This window comes from Cervus elaphus, chromosome 8 (genome assembly GCF_910594005.1).
Source record: "Cervus elaphus chromosome 8, mCerEla1.1, whole genome shotgun sequence".
Taxonomy (NCBI): Eukaryota; Metazoa; Chordata; class Mammalia; order Artiodactyla; family Cervidae; genus Cervus; species Cervus elaphus.
In genome coordinates this window covers 48247184-48274120 of record NC_057822.1, presented here as the reverse complement: position 1 = coordinate 48274120, position 26937 = coordinate 48247184, and the positions used below count along the sequence as shown (strand labels likewise).

The window sequence follows — 26937 nt, the reverse complement described above, 5'->3', positions numbered from 1 at the left end:
ACAAAACAGTTTTAGAATTAACCCACTGCTATCACCCTGTCAAAGTCATCATTATCATGGTTGTCTTATTTCTGCTTTGTTCCCTGACAATTTAAACTCATCATAGAAGCTTAAGTGATCCTATTAAGATAAAAGCCATATCACATCATCTGTCTCCTCAAAACCCTCCAAATGGTTTCATACTGTGTCAGAAAAAAAGTCAAAGTTCCCACTGGAGTCTGAGGCCCTGCCCGGCCACACTCCCCCGCCTGCTGACAATATGCGTTCCTCATCTCTACTCCTCATCACTCTGCTTCGGCCACGGTGGCCTTGCTGTTCTGGGAACACGCCGAGATGCTCATACCAGGGACTTTGCACTTCTGCCCAGAACACTCTTTGGTCAGAGACCAAATGGGTAGCTCATCGAGCTGCTGTTCAAACGAGAGGTTCTATGCTGTGAGAAACATCACCCCGTCCGCCGCCCTGACGCTCTCCAGCTCACGGCTCCTGTTTGCAGCATGGGCAGCACGCACCTCTGACCGTCTGCTCTGCTGTCTGTTTACTTGCCTACTGTCTTTTCTAGACTGGACACTCGACAAAAACACGGCTGGGTTTTGTTTACCGCCCTCTCTCCAGCTTCTGAAGCCGTGCCTGGCACATGCATAGTCAGCATGTCAAAGGAAAGAATGATCCTGGCGTTACTAAGAGCAAGGAGGAAGCCCCAGCTGATTCCACATAAACTCCAGGTGCTGGTCTAGCTGCTTTACACGTGCTAGCTCACGTCATCCCCACTACGGCCCCATGACGGAGGTGCTGCTATTCTCCCCTTATAATGGATGGGGAGACTGAGACACAAGACGTTAGTTTTTGCTCAAGATCATACAACAAATTAACAAGCTGGGAAGGGTTTGGGGATTGTTAATTAACTCACTCCTTTGTAATTTACAGGTGGGAAGACCATGTCCAGGTGAGATGCTAATGAGAAGACTGCTGGCTGGGAACCCCTCTTTCCAGGGGGTGCTTACTAGGCCCCTGACAGCTGGAGAACGACCCAAGCCCATCTCTCTCCAGTGATACCATAACACCCTGTCTTTACATGACCGGACGCCCATAATACTTGGCAGAGCACCTAGCATCCAGCAAGCACTCAATAGTTTTTGAAAGAAAAAAGAATGAGAGATTATAAAATTTTTGGAAGCTAAGAAAGTCTCCTCTCAGATTACCAGTGGGCTTAGCAATGCAATCAACCACAGTGTCAAAGGACATGAGAATTCCATCTGAGATAACCTTTCTGATAGGCATCTCTTAGGGCAGCTAGAGCGTCTGTGAATGCCCAACCTTGGGCTAACTTCCCCAGGCCCAGCAGATGGCTGGCAGAGGTTCTAGGGTCAACCTTTAGAGAAACCTGCTTTGTTTTTTATTAACTCACTCAGTCGTGTCCAACTCTTTGCAGCCCTGTGAACTACAGCATGCCAGGCTTCCCTGTCCATCACCACCTCCCAGAGTTTCTCAAACTCATGTCCATCGAGTCAGTGATGCCATCCAGCCATCTCATCCTCTGTCATCCCCTTCTTCCCCTGCCTTCAATCTTTCCCAGCATCAGGGTCTTTTCCAATGAGTCAGTTCTTTGCCTCAGGTGGCCAGAGTACTGGAGTTTCAGCTTCAGGATCAGTCCTTTCAATGAATATTCAGGACTAATTTCCTTTAGGATTGACTGGTTTGATCTCTTTGCAGTCCAAGGAACTCTCAAGAGTCTTCTCCAACACCACAGTCCAAAAGCATCAGTTCTTTGGTGCTCAGCCATCTTTACAGTCCAACTCTCACATCCATACATGACCACTGGAAAAACCATAGCTTTGACTAGATGGACCTTTGTTGGCAAAGCAATGTCTCTGCTTTTTAATATGCTGTCTAGGTTGGTCATAGCTTTTCTTCCAAGGAGCAAGCATCTTTTAAATTCATGGCTGCAGTCACCATCTGCAGAGATTGTACTAAGAGACAACTGGTATGAAATTTTATACATATAAATATCCACCCACCTTTTCTACTCTAAGCCCATGTCCAGAAGAAAGACTCATGGACATTTTAGCCTGCTTTCACAGGACTCGGCATGTGCATATTTATCACTGCGCATACAGTGGTTATGTCGGTAGATGTGGCAGAGGGTGGTGAGTGAGATGCTAGCAGATGGGCTGGTGAGTACCTGAGGAGACTGGCAAGGAGGAAAAGGCTCCATGGAGTATGATCAGTTCATCCCAATCTTCATGGGATGGCCTCATCCCTTCCTACCTACATTCCTACCTGCCTCAGTTCATCCCAATCCTCATCCCTTCCTACCCTGCCTGAATTCCTACGTATGTCCATCAATAAAATACTCCTCTCAGCTCTCCAAAATCTCCGTCTCATTTTTCCATCAGAATGAAACTGAAAAAGTGCTTATGTGTGCGTGGGACTGAGTACAATGTCATGACTGTCAAACACAGAGACCCAGCATCCTACTCTTCCCAGTATCCAGTCTCAAGCTGCATCCAAACACCTTGATGGTCCTGTACTGAGGCCTCACAACTCAGCAGCGCCTTGTGCAGGTGAGCTGTGGTCAGTCCGAGAGGTTTCCAGGGAACAGCTGTTGATTAGCAAGACCTTCACAGACATAGAATGGTGGTAAGCTTCTCAGCTTCGTCACCCTCAGGGGGAGTTTGGTGATTCTCACTCTGAGCTATTGCATTTCCTTTCAATGATGGGATGTGGAGAGGAAGCTTTACTGGCGACATAATAACTTCTGCTCACCTCCCTAGTGGCGCAGATGGTGAAGAATCTGCTTGCCAGGTCGGAGACCAGAGTTTGATCCCTGGGTCTGAAAGATCTCCTGGAGAAGGAAATGGCTACCCACTCCAGTATTCTTGCCTGGAGAATTCCATGGACAGAGGAGCCTGGTGGGTTACAGTCCATGGGGTTGCAAAGAGTGGGACACGACTGAACATCTAACACTTTCACTTTCACCTCCCTCCCAAGTCTCACCAGATACAAGAAGCAGGGTCTGATTCTTCCTATGAGACCTCGATTTCAAGCCTCAGCAGAAGCTGCAGAGTTGCTTTCATGCATATTTTCATCTTGCTCTCACAAGCCTGTGTTTAAATATCTCACAAGTTTTTAACTATGGTATTCAATTATCTACAGTGCAATGCTTCTTGTCTATATTTACATCTCCAAAACAAAAATAAAACATTTCCTCGGTTAGTAATGATTATTACTAGATAATAATTTTAAAGACTGCTAAAATTTGTAACAATCATTATTAAGAGCACTGTGACTGGGCTCCATGCACACTGTCTCTTTTCCTTTGTCCTTGTTTTACAGATGGGGAAATCAAGGCTCAGACAAGGTGAGTGATGTAAAAGTCACCAGTGGGTGAAACTGGGATTGGAACTGGAGACACACTTTGTCTCTGCTGCCTGAGGCTTTATCCATGTACTGTTTTCATTATGAGTTATTACTGCATTGCTATGCTTTCCTTTTAAGAGCAGCCTGGTTTTGGGAACACTTAGGGTTCTTTTGTAACAAGGTGAAGCTACCCACAGCATCTCACTTACAGCTAAATGGAGCGGACTCTTGGTAGCACCAGAATCTGACTCTTCAAAAACACTGTTGGTTCTTTCCAAAAGCTGTGGAGATGAAAAGAAAACAACAGTATGTGAGTACAATCTGCAGAAGGAATCCTACTTTACAGATACTAATGTTGACATAAATGAAAAAGGACGCTTCAGAAACTTAAGAAATCATGCAACTTCTCAGAAATATAAGAAATCAGATACAGCATATCTAAAACAAATATGTTAACTGAATATTTCAACTTCTAGGTCATCTTAGCATTTGCTATTTTTTAAAAAAAGCAGCCTTCATACTTGAAAAGTTCCTTAGCTTCACCAGTCTAAAAAAATAATTCTTGTTAAATCTACTTCCCACCCAGTAGTTAGTCATAATGAAAAAATGACAATACCCAGGGTCTACTCCACTATCAAACACAGATTTACTGGAGATAGTGTTGAAAAAGACTTATGAAACTCTTTATTTTCATGAAGCTTACATTCTAGAGAAAGAACACAGACAAATAAACATACACGTAAGAAAATAATCTGGTAGTGAAATAAGCTTATAATGAAAATAAAGTAGGGTGATGTGAAATGGAGTGACTGGGAAGCTTTTTACAGCGGACAGCCAGGGGAGGCTTCTCCAAGGAGATAACAGTTAAAGTGGGACTTTAATAATAGGAAGAATTGTGGCTGGAAAGCATTCTGGGAGGAGGGAGGAGTTAATGCAAATATATCAAGTGGGGATGAACAGAGTGAGCTCAAGGAATGGAAGGAATCGTGGGATGAGGGCATGATGTTGGTGAGGGTATCCGGTAAAAGACATTTTCATTGACTCTTGTTGGAAGAACAAATTGTTAAAACCTTTCTGGGCAAGTCTGTGCATACCTTTGACATCAGGAATTAATTCCTACTAAACAATTAGACAAGCACACAATGGCACGTGTATAAAGAAACATATTCATTTAAAAAATGCGCCCAGATGCTGCTCCAGGCAGTGAAGATTCAATAATAAATAGTATATTTAAAGATCCATTTTCTCAAGGCAGGGGGAGGCGGGGACACGGGTGTCAGGCAATAAAAGAAAGAAGTTATGTAATTATTTAGAAAGCCATAGGTACTGTGGAGAAAAAACAGAGGAGTTTGGAAGGCTGGAAGAAAGGTCAGTTTGCAACTTTAAATATGAGATCAGGAACGGTCTTACTGAGCAGATGATGGTTAAACAAAGCGTGGAGGTGGTAAGACAGCCATGTGGTATCTAGCGGAAGTGCATTCCAAGCAGAGGGGTAAACAATTGCCTAGTCCTTTAGGGACAGAGATGCTTAAGATCATGAATGAGACGGGGAAGAAGGATGAGAAAGAGGGCAGGAAGGGTGGTAGTGTCATAAGGAGCCTTTGGGCTGCTGTAAAAAGTTTGGGGCTTTTGTCTTGAACGAGATGGAATTTCACTGGTGCACTTTGAGGAAAGGGCTGACTCATTCTAACTTTTAGACTCTAGGGAGGGCACAGAGGCCGCTGATAGGTTGGGGCAAAAGTCCAAGAAAGAAATAACAATGGCTTGGAGCAGTGGGGTGGAGAAAAGTGTCAGATTGTGGATATTTTTGGAGGCAGAATCAACAGGATTTGCTGATGGATTGAATGTGAATGTAAGAGAGAGAAAGAAAGGATGATGCTCAGGATTTTGTTCCATGAACTGAAATGGAGAAGTGAGTAGAATATACATACTGGGAAAAAACAGAAGCTCAATTTTGGAAATGTTATATTTGAGATGTTTTTAAAGCTTAAAAACATACATGCTGGCCAAGCAGCTGTTGGATACACGGGTGTGGACTTCATGGTATTTAAAGCCGTAAGATTGGATAGGATAAGCCAGGGAGTTAAGCAGAGACGACAGCCTGAATCCTGGGGGACCCAACACTGAGTTACAGAGATGAGGAGGAACCAGCAAGGAGACTCAGAATGAGTAGGTGAGATAGACAGAACATCAGGAGAGCATGAAGCTCTGGGAACCAAGTGAAGAAAGAGTTTTAATGAGAGAATGCATAGCCATGTCAAAAGTCAAGTAAAAGATCAAGTAAAATGGGGCCTGAGAATTGCCCACTGGGTGTAGGAACATGGAGGCAATTAGAGACTCTGCGAAAAGCACTTTATCAAGACACTGTTTATATGGGGAAAAAAGAGTAAATAGCAATAAGGATGAATTGAATAAATTGCAATGGTATATACCACCACTTCTGATAAACTATCCCTCTTTATGTTGCCAGTTTGTGCTTCTTTGTATAGTGATGCATCCAGAAGAGACAAAACCCAAACACCTCGATGAGTGGTGAATATGGCAATATTCAATGTCCACTCCAGGCTCCTGACTGATGGGCTTGGGCTGCCTTATACTGCAGGGACTGGAAAGCTCAAAACTACATTTCCTAGACTTCCTTGAACTAGGATTCCAGAGATGATTTAGGTCCTGCCAGTTAGATGCACTAATGAAATGTTAGAGACAGAGTGAGTAGAGGACATCTTTGATCGCTGATGCTAAGCAGAGTCATGGAGACTTTGGTTTGTCCTTCAGCTTCCCATGTGCAGGCTTAGTGAGGGTAGAGAAGCAGGACACAGGGATCCAGACAGCCATTTTCAACAGTGTGGATCAAGCAGATGCGGTGTGGCTCTCGGGCCAGTGACAGTGACAAGCTGGCTCCTGCGTGTCAGCTGGGGTGATGTGTCTGTGGAGCAGCCATTCCACGGCTGCTTTCTGATGCCCCATCTCTCTGGTCACGGGGAGGGGGCAGGAGCCCTGACCATCCAAGTTCATCAGTTCAGGTGTATTTCTGGAGGATCAGCCTAGGGTCCCCTCTCCTAGACTTCCCAACAAACACCTGTTTTTTAAAATATCAAATTTTAAAATTTTCTGTTTTTCTGCTTAAAACAGCTAGCATGGCTTTTGTTTCCTTCAAATGAACCTGGCTGATTCAAAAAGTAATACAGATTTAAGTTTTCTTAATGAGGGGTGGAGAAAGGGAAAATACACCACCCAGTACACTAGAAAGCGAAACTTCCTAACATGCTCTTTATTCAGATTTCTCCCGTAAAGGAGAAACCTGTCAAGTGGAAAAACACATTTTAAAGCCATATGTGTGGAAAGATACCATTTTCATTTCAAGAACTGTATTGATATGTCTACCTATGCAGAAAAGAAAGGTGAGAAACATATACCTTAAAATGTTTAATACAGTAGCCTAAAAGTGGGAGATTAGATGATTTTTATTTTCTTCTTTATATTTCCTAATTTTTTTTTTTTTTGGTGAATGTATATTGGTTTTGTAATAAAAACACTAAAGCTATTTCTGTTTGGAATAAAAGTGATGAACATTTCTTTTCATTTACTAGAATGATGTCCACAGACCCCTAGGTAAGTCCATCCTAGACCTGGGCCTAGTTCTAGTTCTGTGGCTCTTTCTAGTTCTAATTCTGTGGCTAGAACTTCTTTCTAGCCAATGCATGTGGGAAAAAAAAAAAAGGTTGCATTCTCTGGCAGATCAAATATCAGTGTAACACTGATCATCTAAAAGCACATAATTTCAAATTTTTAAGTAAAACAATACAAATAATTATATCAGAAGCATGAGGCATTATGTTTTTTTTAGTGTGAAAATAGAATTTGGAACTGAAGCAATCTATGATATATTAGAATAATGAGAGTAAATTTCACCTTAACTTCAAAGCAAATAACTTTAAAAACCAATCTGCTGTACAAAGTTAAAATAAAAGCAGCCCCAACTGCTTGAAAAGGCTAGAGAACAGCTGTTCTTTGCTTTGTTTTGCAACATTATCACCTGCAAGACTTCCTGGAATTGACAGTGTGTACCAACTCCAAATCCTGTCCTAGAACGAACTTTTAATCAAAGGAACACAGAATCATTTCCACTATTATTACAAACACGATGAACAGAAGCAAGAAGACAATATACTGTTTATAGTCACAAATGAGCTATATTCCCAGAAGATTTACTGTGGAAGACCATTTTTCTACATGTGTACCTTGATTATCCTAATAGCATGGGGTGATTTACTTCAGTCATTTGCTTAATGCCATCTATCTGGGGGACCCTGGGTTAGGAACCAGATTCAACTGTGCAGCGAGCAGATGTGGTCACTGACTTAGGAGAGCTTTGAGGCTAGTGGGGAAGCCACAGAAGTTAACAGGTAGTGAAAACTGTGAGGCAAGAGCGAGGGTGCAAGATGCTACGGGAATATGAAGGAAGAGGTACCTGACATAACCTTGGGGGGTCAAAGAAGGCTCCTCTGTAAAGGAAACTGTACCCTGAGACCAGGATGGTAGGAGTCTGCCGGGCAAAGACAGAAGGGACTACTCAGGCAGAAGAAAGAGCTTGTGAGAACAGTGAGTGCAACACCAAAAGCTTTAAGTTCAGTAAGACTAGATAACATGTAGGATTGAAGAAAAAGTCAGGAGCAATGAGGCTGCAAATGTAAGCAGACAATAGATTAGGTACAGGGTGATCATATCGCTACTGTCCAATCCAGGCCATTTTTCAGATTGAAATTGGGCTGGGATAATGGCTGTAAGGGCTTCCCTGGTGGCTCAGATGGTAAAATATCTGCCTGCAATGCAGGAGACCTGGGTTCAGTCCCTGGATCAGGAAGATCCCCTGGAGGAGGAAATGGCAACCCACTCCAGTATTCTTGCCTGGGAAATCCCACGGACAGAGGAGCCTCGTGGGCTTCAGTCTGTGGGGTCACAAAGAGTTGGACAAGATTGAGCAGCTAACACTTCCACTTTAAACAGCTGTAAAGCAGAGCATCAAATCAGGATAATTCCTGAGACTCACTGAAGTGCTTTTGGTAGGGAAGAGGCATGATCATGATCAGATTCTTGGGTTTCATGAAAACTCTTTAACTGCAGTGTGGCAAATGAACTGCAGTGGTGCTTGGGCCAGGTGAGGACTGCAACTCTAGAGGCAGGGAGATCAGTTAGCATATTTCGATTATGGGATTGATAAATTGTGAATTAAGTTGCTGAGAACTGATGGTGGCCTGTACTGCAGAAGAGGCAGAGGAAATGGAAGGAAGTGGGGATATTCAGGACTTTTATTTACTCCTTTATTCATTCATTCAATAATTACTTATTGAGTGCTGTGCCAGATACTGGGATTTCCAGTTCTCAAATGGTTCATACCCACATGAACCTTAGAGTCCAAAAGGTGTAATGGGCATCATTCATCAACTGAGCAATGGAGGAAAGGGAAAGAACAGGGTCAAGAATGACATTCAGTTTTCTTGCTTTGATAACAGGGTGAATGGTCATGCCTTCTTTAAGATAAGAAACAAAGAGAAGGCACAAGATCGGGGAAGGAAGATGCCTTGAGTTTTAGTTTGAAGTGCTTCTGGGACATTCAAGGCTAGATGTCCACTGGACAGACGGATATAATGTTTGAAGCTTAGAAGAGAGAACTGGGCAGGAGTGATGGATTCGGCAATCATCAGCAATGGCTGAGACAGCATGCCTTCACTGTGGATGAGACTGCCTGGGGGAAAGTGCAGTGAGAGAGGACCTAAGCCCCAGGAACCTCAATTATTTAGGGTTTGGAAGAAAGTCGTAAAGGAGGCTGTGAGAAGAGGAGGGTTCAGAGATGTAGGAGGAAAACCTGGAGAATGAGGAGATGATGATGATGACGGTGGTGGAGGCCATTATTACCACGATATGACGGTGGTGGTGGTGATCAATGACACTCTCATCTCACTGATGACAAACAAAAGTTATTAAGCATTTACCATGAGTTAAGAATTCCATAGATCATCTCAACCCATCCTCAGAAATCCACTAAGTAACCTGCTCAAGTTTGCACAGCCTGGAAAATACAGATCATGGAATTGAACCCAGGTCTAACTCAAAACCCATGTTATTTATCCCACAAAACACCTTCCTATCAACTGATAGCTGAGACTTGCCTCTGATATTTCAAAGGAAAAAAGAAAATAGGGATGAGGTAGGAAACATGAAGAGTTTTTTTATGTGCAATTTTTAAAGTACGTGAGTCTTTTTTATGTCTCTAACTTCAACAATTCCCTTTGATCATTGAGATTTTCCTCTTTGTTTCCTAAGTAGTGGTAAGTAGTCATTTAGTTACACAGCAGTCACAGGGAACTGGAATCTAGCTCCTCTAAGATGCCTCTTCTTTTGGTGATTCTTCTTTGTTAGTTAAGAAGGCAATGTGAAAAAAAAAAAAAAGAAGGCAATGTGAAAAAGTAGGGAGAAAAGAAATTTGCAAGTCATTCAAAAGTGACGCTTATGTTAAGACTTCTCTGTCTAATTTAAAATTGATTCTAAACATATCAAGTCCAAGGGATGAGGCAGATACACAGCACTGCTCAGAGACTCGACTCTGCATAAATGTCTCGGGAGAAACATGGGGCCCCAGAGAGACAGAGAGCTCCCAGCATGACTCATTATACAAACTCGTACTTAAGCCTGGAGCCTGCAATATTACTGGAAAATAACATTGCTCTACAGAGATCACCCTCAACCTACCTTGTCAAAATCCGAAATAGAATGGTTCTTTTGAAACAGTCATAGCTAGAATACATGCCGAAGAAGTGGCATCATAAAAAGCAATGAGTTCTGCACATAAAGCTTGCAGTTATAAATCAAATAACATAAATTTATATGTATAATACGAAGCAAACAAGTTATAACTTTCTTTAAGACCAATTCCACTTAATATATCCTCTGGCTAATCATCAACATTTACACAATCCATGCATTCACATGCTAGTTTCCATGTTGAATTACACTCATAAATCCAGTGTACACATCCAGTACATTGCCATAGGTTTCTACTGGCACGATAAAAAATTTACACTCACTTCAAGGATTGACTTGGTTCTCTGCCTAAACAATCTACTATAACAGTTGTTTTAATAAAGCCTTTATCTGGACTACTTAATCTTATTCCTTGTTATCTATACAATCCCAGAAATGCTGCTTTTCTCAATTGATCAATCATTTATGAAGCTTGTATAGACAGTCTAGCACTGCTTGAGCCCACAGCCTCCTATCACCTTGCATTTGCCAAGACTCTCTTGGCCAAAAAACCCAGAAGGTCTGAGGTTTAAACTACTCCCAACCCCAATGACAAATAAAGATGGGCATCTGAGGTGGGAATTAAGAGAAAAAAACTAGGGTGAGAGCAAGCAGACTTTGTTTGTGAAACATGAACCCTCTGTTTCAACTGGATGGTGGTGGTGGCGGCTGGGATGTTCTATAACTTTGGGGGGCTGAGAAAATGATGGTATAAATATTATAGCAATTCAAAGGACATTTTTTGAATTTGGAAAGCATTTCCACAGGACTGGAGGGCTCACACAAAGAACACCTCAATGTCTTAAATTTAAAAGCAGCAGAGGTAACAGAAGGCCAAGTTTAAGCCTCTTTCTCTATAAACTGAATCTGCGATGATAAAATCAAGAATAAATATGAACTTGATGGTAAGCCAACTGGCCACTGGGTTAACAAAACAGTGATCTTATCCAAAATTGAGAGGAAACACATAAATATTACACTTTGTAAGTGCTTTATAAGTAGACTGGTTATTTGAAAACATGGCAAGAAAAAATTCAGAGATCTCAAGAGACCTTCAGCTGATCTAACCCAGTTTCTAAAGGTGTTATTTAAGAAAGCAAGTGTGGCTCAGACTGTAAAGAACAGCAAGGTGTAGCCAGCGGGTCTGTGAGGCAACCCTCATTCTGGTCAGTTCTGGTCAGACTCCTCCTACTAGTTTCCACAGGTTAGCGGGGAGGGGAGGAGTTAGAAAACCAGTCAGAAAATATCAAGGAGGTGCTCTGAGGAAAGCGTTTAGAATGGATGTATTTATCTTTCAGCAGTGAGAACTGAGAGGACATTTATGAGTATTCAAGTCTGCAAAGGGCTGGAAGCAGACCAAGCCCCCTTGGAAAGCTGGCATCTCTGTCAGAAATTCTATTTCACATTCCACTTGTCTGTGCTTGAGAATGAGATGCTATTTGGGCAACCTCAAGGCTGACCCAGAGTCCACTCTGCTGTGACCTGAGTCTGGCGCAAGCCAGAAGAGGGGGCTGAGTCTGCAGAAGTTTCAGACCACCCAGCCTGTGTCCACACTCCACTGAGAGGCTCCCAGGGGCCCAGGAGAGTGCTTGGGGTACCCCACAGGGCTTTCAGTCTCAGAATTAATATGATGCTCCAGGCTGTACTGGACCCCAGTGAACCCCCGGTCTTTGGGCCTAGCCCAAAATAAACTCGCTTCCTCATGATGACACGTGGGTAACAGCAGTGGCTATCTGTTTCTCAGGATTCTGCTCACACCCCTTCACAGCTATTAGAAAAAGCGGTGTTGCTTGAAATTGTTATTAGCAACAATTACTGGAAAATCACTGGCTCCTGGAGATGCATGAATCTAATCTAATTTCTGCCTCCTCCACTCAATTCCATAAGTAAGGAGCCATTAACTCTCTATACTTTGTGCAAGTCAAGGTCTATGCAACTTCAAAAGGAGATAACACAAATTAAGGAGGGCGCTGCTAGAAGCTTAGCTTCTTGGGAGCTGATTTTGATTACTCTGCTTATCTCCTCTCTCCAGTGTGTATTCAGTTTCTGGTGATTTCCTTGCCAATTAAAAGGCAGAAGAGCCTGTAGTATGTGTATGGAAGGCAAATGAAACCTGCTGTGAAGAGAAAGGCAAATACAAGATACAAAATGCATGGTGTTCAAAAACTATCTTGCAAGAGGCCTTAAAAATGTTCATCTACTTTGACCCATAAACCTACTTCAGACTCTATCCTGAGAATGTTTTAAGCCCAAAGCCACTCAAGAGTGAAACAGTGGTAAACAACCTAAATAGAAGAATGTCTAAGTTGTGATTGATCCAACACTTGAAAATTATTTAGCTTTAAAAATGTTTACCAAGTGTTTCTAATAGCACTGGGAAAGGATCATTCAGAATATTTTATGGAAAAATAATCAATGCATAAAACTGCATATTTAATATTATCTCACGTATGTAAAAGAATAAAATATGTGAGAAGGAGACTGGAAGGAAATATACCAAGAGGGTTAATAATAACTGCTTTGTGCTTTGTAGTAGAGGGACTTTGGGTGTTTGATTTTTTCTTTTCACTTTTCTACATATTCTAAACTTTCTACAACAAATACAGATTACTCTAAAAAGAATAAAATAAATTTGTATTTAAAAGTGAGATAGTTGAGTCAGATGATTTCCAAGGTCCCTTTAGCATCATATCCAGTAAAAATTTATGAGGGGGGGAGAGTCCAATATTTTAATGACTATATTTCTGGTATTCTTAATTAAATCAATAATACCAATTTGGCTAGTTCACTGTTGGTTGAGTACATTCCTTCATGGCCATTAAATTGCAAATTTCTTAGAGGCAGAGACTACCTATTCCTTGCAGAAGGTATTAAATAATGTTTATTGAATTTAATTTAAATCTGATAAGTGAGGCAGGAGGGGGGATCGGGATGGGGAACACATGTAAATCCATGGCTGATTCATGTCAATGTATGGCAAAAACCACTACAATATTGTAAAGTAATTAGCCTCCAACTAATAAAAATAAATGGGAAAAAAAAAACCTCTAACTGCTTAAAAAAAAAAAATCTGATGAGTGAATGAGAGAGCACTGGTGGAATTAATTATAGGGTGATAACACATTTGCTTCCCTGCTTTGACACTGCAATACTATAAAAAACATAACTGGAATCTTATATTTTGAATAGATTTTTCCCTTTAGAAAAACCATGTGAATACTGTATTCACTGTTACTTTTAATAAATCAACTAACCAGCCAAACAAACAAACCTGATCTTTCACAGAACATGGTCTTATAACTGAAAAATGCTTGAGAGTAAGCGTGTCTTTCTAAACCGCAATGTCAGACCCCAATGCCAGGGAGTGGTAGAACTGATCCTGAGGTGACCCTCTGGCCTTCACTTATAAGGAAGCAAAGAAGACTAATATCAAATTAAATTTTTATACAATCAATTGACCAATACCATAAAGAAGGTAAGATACTAGTAAAAGAATTCTTTTTTTTTTTACTAGTAAAATAATTCTAAACATATTTTCTGGTTTCAAATACATATATCAGTCCAGAGAAAGCCATATAATATGTTTTTGAAATAATGAAACAGTAGAATTCTTTTTATCTTGCCATGAGCATCCCATATAAGGAAGAATATTAAAATTAACTCAAGAAATAAGTCACTCCCTTTAGGGATAAGATATCATGGTTCCTGAAAACACAAGAACTTATCTAAGGTTGAAGCCAAAACTGATTATGAAGGAACAAGGATTTTAACTCACTGAAGGAGTTGCAAAGAATCACTGCAGAAGTCATCCCAAATGTGAAAAAATCATCAAAATGCTCCCTATTATTATTATTTTCGAGGTTCCATGGCAGCTTTGGATTTTAATGATTTAACTCATGCTCAGAATTCCTAAGTTTAATTTTTTCCAAGCCGAATAAAAATATGAAATGAATATATCTGGATTAAACAGAACCAGAAGGAATAATTCACCTTAATAAAGACATTATTCTCTCTCGTGCCATAATTTCCTATAACTGAATTTGGTTTCATGCTTTTGTCTGGGCAGTGAGCCAAAAGAGGGAAGGAATATTGATGTCTTGGAGATAGGACAGAAAAGAGAGAGAGCTGAAAAGCGTACCTATGAAAATCTCTGAGGAACAGGCTGCAGTCAAAAGCAAATGCCAAAAGCACCAATCTTAGATAAAGTGTGTGCCTTGACTGCTGATACCAGCAAAGTTTGTCTTTGGGGCACCCTCAGCGGTGCTAGGGATGGGATAGTGATAATTATGGCAAGGAATTTGCTTACAACAGAAAACTTGGGCTCTTCTCTTGATATTCATAATAAAGGAATTAGCCTAGACTATACCTACCTCCTCCTGAAATTTGCAGAGTAATTCAAAAGTTAAGGCCACTCTTCTATATCAGCAGTGAGCTCAACACACCGGTATATTAAATTGGTGTATTCAGTCTGAGTGACCTGACTCTCTTTTGGATCCCAGCATTACAAGTGTGCTGTGGTGATGGTGTGGTGATGGTGGGGTATGTGTGTGTATGTGAAGGGGCAGGGATGGGGGGAGGAACACAAAAGCAAAAAGTCTGTTTTAACCAACCATCATCATACTTGAGTAACATGCTGTTCAGTTGCTAAGTCATGTCCGACTCCTTGCGAGCCCAAGGACTGCAGCATGCCAGGCTCCCCTGTCCTTCAAGATTTCCAAGAGTTTGCTCAAACTCATGCCCATTGAATTGGTAATGCCATCCAACTATCTCATCCTCAGTTGCCTCCTTCTCCTGCCTTCAGTCTTTCCCAGGTCTTTTCAAATGAGTCAGTTCTTCACATCAGGTGGCCAAAGGATTGGAGTTTCAGCTTCACCATCAGTCCTTCCAATGAACACTCAGGACTGATCTCCTTTAGGATGGACTGGTTGGATCTCCTTGCAGTCCAGGGGACTCTCAAGAGTCTTCTCCAACACCACAGTTGAAAGCATCAATTCTTCGGCACTTGGCCTTCTTTATGATCCAACTCGCACATCCATACATGAGTATTGAAAAAACCACAGCTTTGATGATATGGACCTTTGTTGGCAAAGTGATGTCTCTGCTTTTCAATATGTTGTCTCGGTTTGCCATAGATCTTCTTCCAAGGAGCAAGTGTCTTTTAATTTCATGACTGCAGTCACCATCCACAGTGATTTTGGAGCCCAAGAAAATAAATATGCCACTGTTTCCATGTTTCCCTCATCTATTTGCCATGAAGTGAGTGATGGGACTGGAGACCATGATCTTAGCTTTTCGAACGTTGAGTTTTAAGCCAACTTTTTCATTCTCCTCTTTCAACCTCATCAAGAGGCTCTTCAGTTCCTCTTCACTTTCTGCCATTAGGGTGGTATCAGCTGCACATCTGAGGTTACTGATATTTCTCCCAGCAATCTTGATTCCAGCTTGAGCTTCATCCAGCCTGGCATTTTGCCTGATGTACTCTGCATAGAGTTAAATAAGCAGGGTGACAAAATACAGCCTCGATGTCCTCCCTTTTCAATTTGGAACCAGTCCGTTGTTTCATGTCCAGTTCTAAGTGTTGCTTCTTGACCTGCATATAGGTGTGTTTCGCTGGAGGCATGTAAGGTGTGCTCTTGTATTCCCATCTCTTTAAGAATTTGCCACAGTTTGTTGTGATCCACATAGTCAAAGGCTTTAGCATAGTCAATTAAGCAGAACTAGATGTCTTTCCAGAATTCCCTTGCTTTCTCTATGATCCAACAGATGTTGGCAATTTGATCTCTGGTTCCTCTGCCTTTTCTAAATCCAACTTAAACATCTGGAAGTTTCTTGGTTCAAGTACTGCTGAAGCCTAGCTTGAAGGATTTTGAGCATTACTTTGCTAGCATGTGAAAAGAGTGCAATTGTACCTTCCTTTGAATATTATTTGGCACTGCCCTTCTTTGGGATTGGAATGAAAACTGACGTTTTCTAGTCCTGTGGCCATTGCTGAGTTTTCCAAATGTGCTAGCATATTATATTGAGTGCAGGTCTTTAACAGCATCATCTTTTAGGATTTGAAATAGCTCAGCTGGAATTCCATCACCTCCACTAGCTTTGTTCATTTAGGAAAAAGAATTAGAGGGATAAATACCAAGAGGTTCTTGATAAGATTCCGTATTGTTAAGAAAAACGATTCAAAACTTGTAAATTATGCAAAGAGGATAATTCCATGTCCCTTTAAAAATCACCCTGAGGCATTGTTTTAACAAGCCTACCCAGGGATTAATTTTTAGTAAAATGTTGATTAAGGGCTCAGTCGCTATGAAGTTACATTTTGACTCGTAGATCTGTTTCCTCTAGAAATACACATTATTTCTGTGTGGTGGAAAAGATCACTCTAGATATGATAGCTTATTTCTCCTTTGGATGGTAACAAGTTTTGTATCTAACCTAACAATCTTACTCTAATATTATTTTACTAAACTGTCTATGAATGCTCTGTTCTGCAAATGCTCCTTGAATAAGCTTTAGCATCTTAGAGGTTCCACCATTACTTAGTGAGATTTTAAAAAATCTTTAACATGCATTCCTTTTCTATTATGAGAGTTTCATTTAAAATTTTTTGAGGTGTATACTCTGACATCACTTATCAGCGCCAATCTTCATACAAGACCTCAAAAGTCTTAATATCCATTGAAAATGCCTATAAAAATCTACCCCCATCAATGTCGTTCCACAACAGACTCTCCTTGGGACGCTGAGAGAACTTGAGGAGGTGCCTTCCTCACCTGCTAAGAGAGCTTGTGCAGATGCAGGGTGCCATCCCATGATCAGAAAATCAATTTGACTGGATTTCCAATGAACTCTTCAAGCTCTAAGACTGAGGACTCATGGGCTCACCTCCACTCTTCACGTATCTACTATATCCAGAGAATCATGGTAGTGGCCAAGAGCTTTTCAACTGGGGATGAAGGCCTCATGGTCTGTACCCACTCATTTTTCTCCCAGGAACCGTTGCCAGATAACAACACTGCCCTCCTCTCACCCTCAGTCTATGCAGAGAGAGGGGGCCTGCCTTGGAGGGCTACGTCCATTCAGCGCATTTTGGGGGACTCACAGCACATCACCTCTTCTCCCTTTCTGGCCTCCTGTCCGACTTGGAATCCGAGACAGAACTGCAGGGAGCCTCTTCCCAGGCAGATGCGTCCAGGACTTAAATCTCAAATCACCCTACAGCGCAAGAGGGAGACCCCTCCCTCCTCCCCATTTCACCTCTCTTTAAAAATAAATCTCTCTGCAGAAGAAAATGAAATACACAATAAAGCATAGATCATTTATGACTAAAAGCAAAAGCACACTAACGTCATTTAAGCTAAATGAGATAATTCAAAGAATTCTTTCTCCCAAAGCTCCTAAAATTTCTTTTCATTTAATCATATCTTCATTTATATATGATAACTACTCTGCCGTGGTTATTTTACTGGTATAGGCATTACAAAAGTATAAGAAAATTATGGTTTTAGATCTATAGGATATACATAAAAATCATGGCAGAGTTCTATTTTCTTTAGCATAATGAAATTGTGATGCTCCTCAGTCTGATTTTTTGTCTATCAATTTGAAAAATAATTTCTTCTGTGGGTCTTTCTGTTGTGGATCCACCTTAGTCACACACTCTACCTCTGATAATTATGCCTTTTCTTAATTGAAGGGGTTGCTGGGAGCCAGCCTATAGGCAGGCCTTTTGGCAAATCTAGCCCTCCTGGATTTTCTTTCTGTGAGGTGTCCATCCATGTCTGACTCCTGTTATCTTGTCCTTTTGCTATTACTGAACAGAAAACACTGACCCTTCCTTCCAGAGCAGCCAACATTCTTGGGAGAAAAGGGGAGACACTGTTCACAGGATTTAATTCCTATTCCTTTCAATTTCATCCTCTCATTCCACAGTTTCCCCTCTACTACAACAACCAAAACCCAAACCCCCTTTTCACAGTTATGTAAATAACTATCAGTCTCTTGGGGAACACACCCACCTTCCCAACCACCACAACACAAAATAAGATTTGCAGTCCAAACCTTGAGAGCCCATGGACAACTCATGAATTTTAATGAATTTTAAAGTCAGGCCCTATGCTATTTCGTCTCTCTTTTTGTTTCACAAATCCAGCAATTCTAAAAATTAGTCATGTCCGGCTGATGGCAAGAATGAAGAATCGTCAGCAAACAGCATCCATCATTTAAAACACGCTAAAATTTGTGAATTTGAGCCACTAGGATGCAAAGAGAGCCATTTCACCAATTTGGGAGTGTCTTCGCCTCCTTTCCCATCTGTTGTTTGTCTTTTCTTTCTCGCTGTTAATTAGCTCTTTGAACAGAAGGTGTAAGAGGGAAGGGTATTTAATTCAATAAAGTATATCACTAAGGTTCTCACAGTACTAACAGTGATCAGTCTTGTTTGCTTATACTTTCAATAAAGGGATTAGAAAGACAGTTGAAACTATCATTTAAAATTAAGTTTTCATATCACCCCATGCACTTACCTTCTACCTCATTCCTATTAATGAAAGAAAACCTTAGAATGTTGTGTACCTTCACATCACTCAGACAAGCAATTTAAAAGATATCTGACGTGGGTCTGATTCCTGGGTTTCGAAGATCCCCTGGAGAAGGAAATGGCAACCCACTCCAGTATTCTTGCCTGGGAAATCCCATAGACAGAGAAGCCCGGCAGGCTACAGTCCACGGGGTCCCAAAAGAGTCAGACGTGACTTACAGACTAAGAGACTAACAACAACAAGATATTCTTGTAAAGTTTTTACCTTGTTGCTCCCAATTATCTATGAGAATGACTTTGCTCTGGTTTTATCAAGGCTTTATTAAACGAACACACTCTACATGCGCTTTCTAAAAGCTGTGGAAAAATCTAATTTGGATGAAGTCTTGTTTTAATTTTTTTTTTTTAATTTGGAGCTTCAAACATGTCAGTGTGTAGCTGAAAAGCAGCTGTAAAAAATTCAGAGTTCCATTTAAAAAAACAGGTGACACTGTCAGCTCTGCACAATTTAAACTAAGACACCGTCACTGGCTGTGCAAGAGCACAGATGTCAAATCTGGACCCTACTTTCTTCACCCTCTGAGCGCAAACACTGTATCAGAGATCCTTTCATTTAGAGTCTGGATTATTTAGGAACACATTTGGCACTGAAAGCTCTAACTTCCCTTCTGATTACCATGTTCATGGTCACTGAAAGTCAAATCAGAATGATCTCTTTACAAAATCTAGCATCGAATATAAAATAAGTTGTAAAAGAAATATTTTCAGTTTTTGACTTATTTCTCTTAAAGTCAAGGGATCAGTGATAAAAGGATTAAAATCAAGAAAGCATGATAGAAATAAATGAAAAAAAAAACAAATAAATTTAAAAAAAGGAAAAAAAAGAAAAGAAAATCAAGAGAGCATATCTTAAAAGAACAAGATCACAACTTGCAGGCCATTTTCTTTTTTGTTTACTCTATATCCTTTGGAATTTTAATTACTAATACCTATGGCAATAAACATAATTGCATAAAAATCTGGGGGGGACTTCTCTGTGTGTTATTATAATAAAAAGGTGGATTGTTTTTCTTCACTTATTCTCTTACATACCGAATTGTTCTGAAATTGCCTGAATGGTTGATAAAATGAATGTTGAATTGCACACTAATTCCTGCAGCTTTTGGTTGCATTCTCCAGTTTTAAAGTCTGGCCCTTAATGAATGTTTTGCTCAGGGGAGTGCTTTATATTTATTTATGATGATCAATTTTTAAGGATATGCCTGAAAAGTGACATGATCCTGATAAATGCCCAAACAAGCCAAAGCACATACTGAGATTGCACCTGGTCCTAAAATATTAAAGTAAGCCATCAATTCGTAAACAGTTTATGCAGATTCCTAGCTCTGCCATAAAAGAGGTATAAGAAGGAAGTTTTATGTCTTAGCAAAAAAATTTTAAATATAGCTTAATTTTAGCATGTATTTGCTGAAACAGCTCTGAAAAAAGTCTCCAGGTTGGTGCTCAGGGAGAGTGCTGGATTGGAAAGATTAACTCAAAATTATTAAAATTAAATATTAATGGTGGATTTTATTAAAATGCCAAAAGAATTGTCAAAGGTTCTGATAATTTCATAAATAATCACACAGCTTGAATCACCACTTGGATCCTTCTTCCTTTTCTGCTTTTCCATTTAGGAAACAGGAAGGCAGAGCAACTCCATCAGTGCGGCTGTGCAAGCTTGTGCTCCATTGTTTTCTCAGCCATTTTCTCTTTACTCTGCTGAATGCATGGTTCTTTTTATCCTTCTACATGCTGATAAATCTGTCTTCATTTTACTGTCCTTCCTCAGTTGCAGAGAAGAACTTATACTGTTGTGCTTTCTCTGCTACAGTAATGAGGCCTGGTTATTGCAATCTTCAATGCTCTGAAGGCATTTTACTTTTAACAGGATATAACCCTCAACAACAGGGACTTAAAATCCTCCTCCATAACTCTGAGATAAACCCCACCTGTAGCTCTGTGTTTATTTCCAGTCCTGTGTTCACTTTCCCTGGCAGGTAGCCTAAAAGCATCCTCAAGAGGATGAGAGAAAGAATTGGAAGTTCAGATCTTTGTTCTTCTTCCTCTGTCTGGAGTCAGGTTTGGAAGTTTACTCTTCTAAATACCACTGGCCACTCTGATGCGCTTAATTTTCCTTTAAAGTCAACCTTTGAGTGCACCACAACTATTTAACCTGTGCTCTGGAGCCTGGGAACCATAACTAGCGAGCCCAAGAAGTGTGGCTTCTCTTGTTGCCCACGCTCTGTAACAAGAGAAACCACTGCAATGAGAAAGTCTTGCACCTCAACTAGAGAGCAGACCCCCCTCTCCACAACTAGAGAAAAGCCCTCACAGCAATGAAGACCCAGCACAGACAAAAATAAAGAACTAAAATTATTAACTGCTTTCCTTTAAACATTCATCTCCAGCTGGTAAAGTATACAGAATTATTATTTTAAGATGACCAAAATGCAATCTTCTACAAATGTGGGTAGACACAAAATAATATGGCATCTAACTGACTACTCGCATTTAAAATTTAGCCTTATTATTCTTGAAAAATATACACATTGGGCTCAGAGTGGTCACTTGAGTAATTAAATGGCTTGTTCATTTTACTAATAACTGAGGACTTCTAAATGTGCACAATAGCCAAAAATCCTTGTTTCACCCTCCCATAATAGCCATATAACCAAACGCTAATGTTTAAGTTTTATGCCCTTAAGGAACATTCTCAATGCTTATTTAACTTTTATATTTTCCATGTCAACTATGCTTCAAATGTTCTTGCTTTATATATACCTTAGGATAACCAGATGCTCCTCTGAATTCCTACCTTAAGAATTTGACCTTAAAGTGATTTTAATCAAAGAAAGAAAGAAGATTCTGGGGTATGTTTTCTATTTTAACGTACACTCCCTTTCACTGCTACTTGGCCAGGACACCTCTGGACCACCAATAACAAAGGACTCTGTTGCTGCTGCTGCTAAGTCGCTTCAGTCGTGTCCGACTCACTCTATTTCTCCCTCATCCCAAATCACAATATCCACTGTTGCAATTAAAACCTTCCTTCTGATATAATTAGTTACTTTGGGTCAATTAAATTCAAGCCTCCTTGTGTTGGGAAGCCATCAGGTTATTTTTGTTTTGAAAGTCCTTGCCTACAGAAAGTTGTAGAAATAAGCCACGGTGATTCCTCGTTGTGCTTGGGCTCTGAGAGCTCTCAGAGGCCGACCGGAGCCCTGGCATCAGCAGGTCTACATGTGAAATCACTCACACGCCGCTCTTCCTTGTCTGTGAGACGCTGATGACTCACAGACAACGGGACCCAAACTCCTACAAATGGTAAGCGTCTACTGAATCCAGCTCGAGGAGGTACCAGTTTGGTTAAATTAGAGTATGTGTTCAGTCAGCTGCTCCCTACATGTGCCTTCTGAATTATTTAATAGTAAACTTGTTGAAGAGATGCATTCATCTCTTCCCAGTACTAGCTTGGACTCCCAGCTATAGCTCACCAATATAGAAAGATCTATTTTAACTGTCTGTAATCACTGAGAACACTATTCTATAGGCCAGAGGTTCTCAACCTATAAGACTGTAACCGCCAATGGACATCTGGCAATGTCTGGAGACATTTCTGATTGTTGAAAATTAGAAGGGGTATTGATTTCTACTGGCATCTAGTGGGGAGAAGCTGGGGATGCTACAGGGCATTCTCTAATGCACAGGCTAAGTACCCCTCCCCCAGAACAAAGGGTTACCCTACTTAATATGTCAAGAATGCTAATGTTGGAAATCTCACTTCAAGGGAATGAAATAAAAGTAGGTAAAAGAAAAGTATCCTCGGTGACTCTTTGGAAAGGGTTACCATCCAAGAGGCCTTCCCAGGTAGTGCTAGTGTTAAAGAACCCACCTGACAATGCAGGAGATGTGGGTTCGATCCCTGGGCTGGGAAGATCCCTGGAGAAGGGCAGGGCAACCCACCCCAGTATTCTTGCCAGGAGAATACCATGGACAGAAGAGCCTGGCAGGTACAGTCCATAGGGTCACAAAGAGTTAGATACGGCTGAAGCGACTTAGCATGCATGCACACACCAGCCAAGAACTGTACAGATCTGACTCAGAACTGTAAGAGGACAAGTTTCTAAATAGAAGCCCTATGATGGGAGAGCCCAAGATACTCTCATAAAGGAGTTTAGTAAACATGAACTCATTAGTATATAGACCAAGTTTCAGAGAAAGTGTAATCATTAACACAAAAGTGTTCCCAACTAGGGAGAAACCCATCCTTCAAATTTAACTTGACTGCAAAGAAAATGTATGAGTTTAATGAAGAATAAAATAGAAAACAGGCCAAGCAAACCATCTGAAAGACTTTCAGGTATAGCCTTTTAAAAACCCATCTTAAATCTTTTCTTGTTTGGGGAAGTGTTGGACTTGGAGGATGAAGCACAAATAAATATCTTCAGTTGTGACACACGAGAAAACCTCCAGCTATTTTCAGATTTTAATCATCTTACCCACATTACAGATGCAGGCTGCCTGGCAGATGCTCAGAGGAAAGAGTCTTATCAGTCCTCAGCATCTAATTACTTATCTTAGAGAAAATTAGGCAAAATTCCAAGCCTACAGAAGACTCATGTTCTGTCGGGAGTTATTAATTACAAGCAGACTTAAGAAGCATTAATTTGTTTTGCTAATCATGCCAGAGAGTGTATGGCTCTGCCAAATAGCGCGGGAAGCAGAGACTGGGGAGAAGGTGAGCTGCTTGGCTCAGCTGGTAAAGGGGGGATTAAAACCAGATGGACCCAATTTGTCTCCTTGAGCCAAGTTCCAAATAAAATATTCCTTTTGCTGAAGTTTAAATTAAACTCATGCCTGACTGCCCACTCCAGAGTAAATCAACTCCTTCTTTTAAGTCAATTTTTTCCTCTTCTTCTTTTTCTAATGATTTCCTGTTTTATTGTTATTGTTATCTTGAAGACATGAGATAGTTAAAAGATCACAAACACACACCCCAACACAGATCTGCACACACACAGGGAAAAAAGGACTGGAAGAAAACCGACCAAAATTTAAACAGGGGTTATTTCTGTATGGGATGGTGGGACTACAATTTCCTTTTTATATTTCTATGATGTTTCCAAAATTTCTACAGTTAAGCACATATTGGTTTTACAAACAGAAAACAACCTGGAATAGGGTAATTATACTCCTCTGTCCCTCTGTCCCATTTCCTAACTATAATCACTGCTGTCCTTTAAATATTATTATGAGTACTTACGCCAAAAAAGGGTAAATAACCACAGACCCTAGACCAAGTCAGATCAAAACCTCACCCAGTATTACCTACTTACAGAGCTGGCTGTGTAACATGTTGCTAGTGGGTAACATGCTAACATGTTATTCAAGAACTCCTTTACCAAAGGACTTCTCAAATTCTCTCTTCCACAGTACATATACTCATATTCTGGCAATGGATAGTCAGAAGGATGAAAGAGAACAGAAAAGAGTCACAACCAGCCAGTTGGAGACAAGCTGACGGTATAAGGCTCAAATCTAGAAAAGGGTCTGAAGCATCATTATGCTCTCGCTCACTGTCCAAAGTCGTATGCAACGTATACATTCAATGAAACGCTTCGACAGACTGATGATATAAGGCACCTGATGCTGACTCAAGTGAAGCACCAAAAAGCCCTACGATATATAGCACAGATTCATCTAAATTTCATGGTCATCAAAAATTCAAAGTATTTGTTTGGCTATCAATCCTAAGAAAACTCAAATGACTGAATTTATGCATCTCACAGCAAGAATTGACAATTCAACTTCAAAAAAAAAGAAAGAAAAGCACCATTTACTTAAGGTTCAAACGCAGAGTCACATCTAACATTAATAGGTATTACCACTGAAAAGAAATACATCCTCGTAAACTCTAGATTCTTAAGCAAAAGATAATGAAATTCATGTATAAGTACAAACTGAAGAAAAAAAATCCCTGTGCCTACCACTCAGTTAATAAGGCTATCTTGATCTAGGTCAATAAGTGAGCAATAAGTTATACCCACAATGATCCTGGAAGCAGGTAAGTGATCTTGTCCACTATTTCTACTTCCCTGACATTAACAATGAGGAATTCTTGTTTGATTCATAAGAGTTTCCTCGTGAGTACAGGGCCACATGGATATTCCCATAGCTTTTTAAAAATAACAGTCCTAGTAACTCTGTGGTTTAAACATCACTTACAGGATGCCTTCTGTATACAGACTATGGTGACAGATGTTTTGAGGCCACAGAATATGGAAACGACATGCGTCCAGGTGACATCCCCTGAGGCAAACGTGAAAAAATTGGACCGACACCTTGAACCACCACGCCCTCATCAACTCAATGCCCTTATGCTGGCCCTTGTATGCTTAAGTCTTCCCAATAGAGCAAAATTTATGTCCTATTTCTCATTCTCTCAAGCTTTTGCTGCCTCAAAGATAAGATGCCAGCAGGTAGTAATATATTCCCTTTTAGGACATTAATTTTCGGCTGAACTGAAATGTAATACCTGGACCCAGAAGAATCACTTCAGTAGCAAGAATTCTACATAACCAGCACAAAGATCAACCACGAAACACAATATAACTAATGATTCAAAAACCCTCTCACGCCCCCTTGCAAATATCCTTTCCACAAGTCACCCCCACCCTGACCTCTAACAACACAGATTGGTGTCATTTACTTGCTAAGTGGTGCCTGACTCTCTGCAACCCCGTGGACTGTAGCTCGCCAGGCTCCTCTGTTCATGGGATTTCCCAAGCAAGAATACTGGAATGGGGTGCCATTTCCTAAAATCAAATCATTTTCCTAAAACACAACTACTACCCTATGCTCTGGCCCAGGGGGCACTAGCGGTAAAGAACCTGCCTGCCAATTCAGGAGACGTAAGAGACACAGGTTTGATCCCTGGGTGGGGAAGATCCCCTGGTGGAGGGCACGGCAATTCACTCCAGTATTCTTGCCTGAAGAATCCCATGGACAGAGGAGCCTGGCGGTCTAAAGTCCATGGGGTCTTTAGCAAAGAGTTGGATACGACTGAAGTGACTTAGCATGCACACAGGCACGCACTAGACAAAAAAATCACCATATCAGAGATGAAGAATTCCTTCTACAGATTCCTCTTCAGACTAAATACAACCATGGGGGAAATAATCAGTGAACTTGAAGACAGGTCAACAGGAATGATCCAAACATTCAAAACAGTGGGAAAAAAAGAGAGAGAGAGAGAGGAAGAAAAAAGTAACAATCAATAGCTATCAAACAGTCTCACATGTGTGTAATTGGAGTTTCAGAAGATGAAACTAGGGGTTGAGATAAGACAAAGAACCTTACAGAAACCACATATTTTCAGCTGAAAAGCTCTTTTGTTTATTGCCTGCATTTTTGGCAGTTCACATCACAATGTATGCTGAGTCCATTGGGATGGAGCTGGGTCCATTCTATAGTGAGCAGTAACTGGAATAGTGTATGTTCTCAGTAAACATTCAGTGACTTAAAAATGACACCCACTAGATGATGCCACTGTAGGTGATAGCCCAATTTCTCATTCAATAGTAAATGTTTTCTTTTAAAGCACTATCTGGAAAAATGTCTTGGGATTATAGTTATGCATATACTAATAATTACCTACTCCTTCATCTCACCCTTGGCACTGCAGGTCTCCAAAGTCACCAAATATTTAAATCAATGTGGCTTAAAGTTAACAGAGAAAATTAACAGAGAAAAGCACCAGAGTTGAACTGGAGGATTCAGAGAGGCGTTCTCTCTACATTCAGACTGTGAATCTTTTGGGGTTTTTTCCAGCATTGTTTATTGCCTCGTGTCCTGCAAATTAAAGCCTATTAAGGGATACTACAGAGAAGGGATACTACACAAGATGAAAAGAAAAAATGATATTAATGAAAATTAAAGTAGCCTAGATTTGTCAGTTCACTTAATTTTTCATCTCCCCGCGCATTATTGTGTGTGTGTGTGTTGCTCAGTCATGTTCAAGGTTATGTGACCCTATGGACTGTAGCCCACCTACTGTAGACTGTAGCTCCTCTGTCCATGGGATTCTACAGGCAAGAACACTGCAGTGGATTGCCATGCCCTCTTCCAGGGGATCTTCCCAAACCAGGGATTGAACCCAGGTCTCCTGCATTGCAGGCGGACTCTACCATCTGAGCTAT

General features: G+C 40.7%; 1 protein-coding gene across 4 annotated transcripts in view; it reads right to left on the bottom strand.

The window, feature by feature from the left end:
• ANKRD44 (ankyrin repeat domain 44) overlaps nucleotides 1-26937 on the bottom strand; it is a 304247-nt gene that overhangs the window by 33162 nt on the left and 244148 nt on the right. For all 4 annotated transcript variants that reach the window (XM_043910502.1, XM_043910501.1, XM_043910504.1 and 1 more), the window contains one exon: nucleotides 3570-3641. In XM_043910502.1, coding sequence (XP_043766437.1) covers nucleotides 3570-3641 — 72 coding nt within the window. The remainder of the gene's footprint in view (nucleotides 1-3569; nucleotides 3642-26937) is intronic.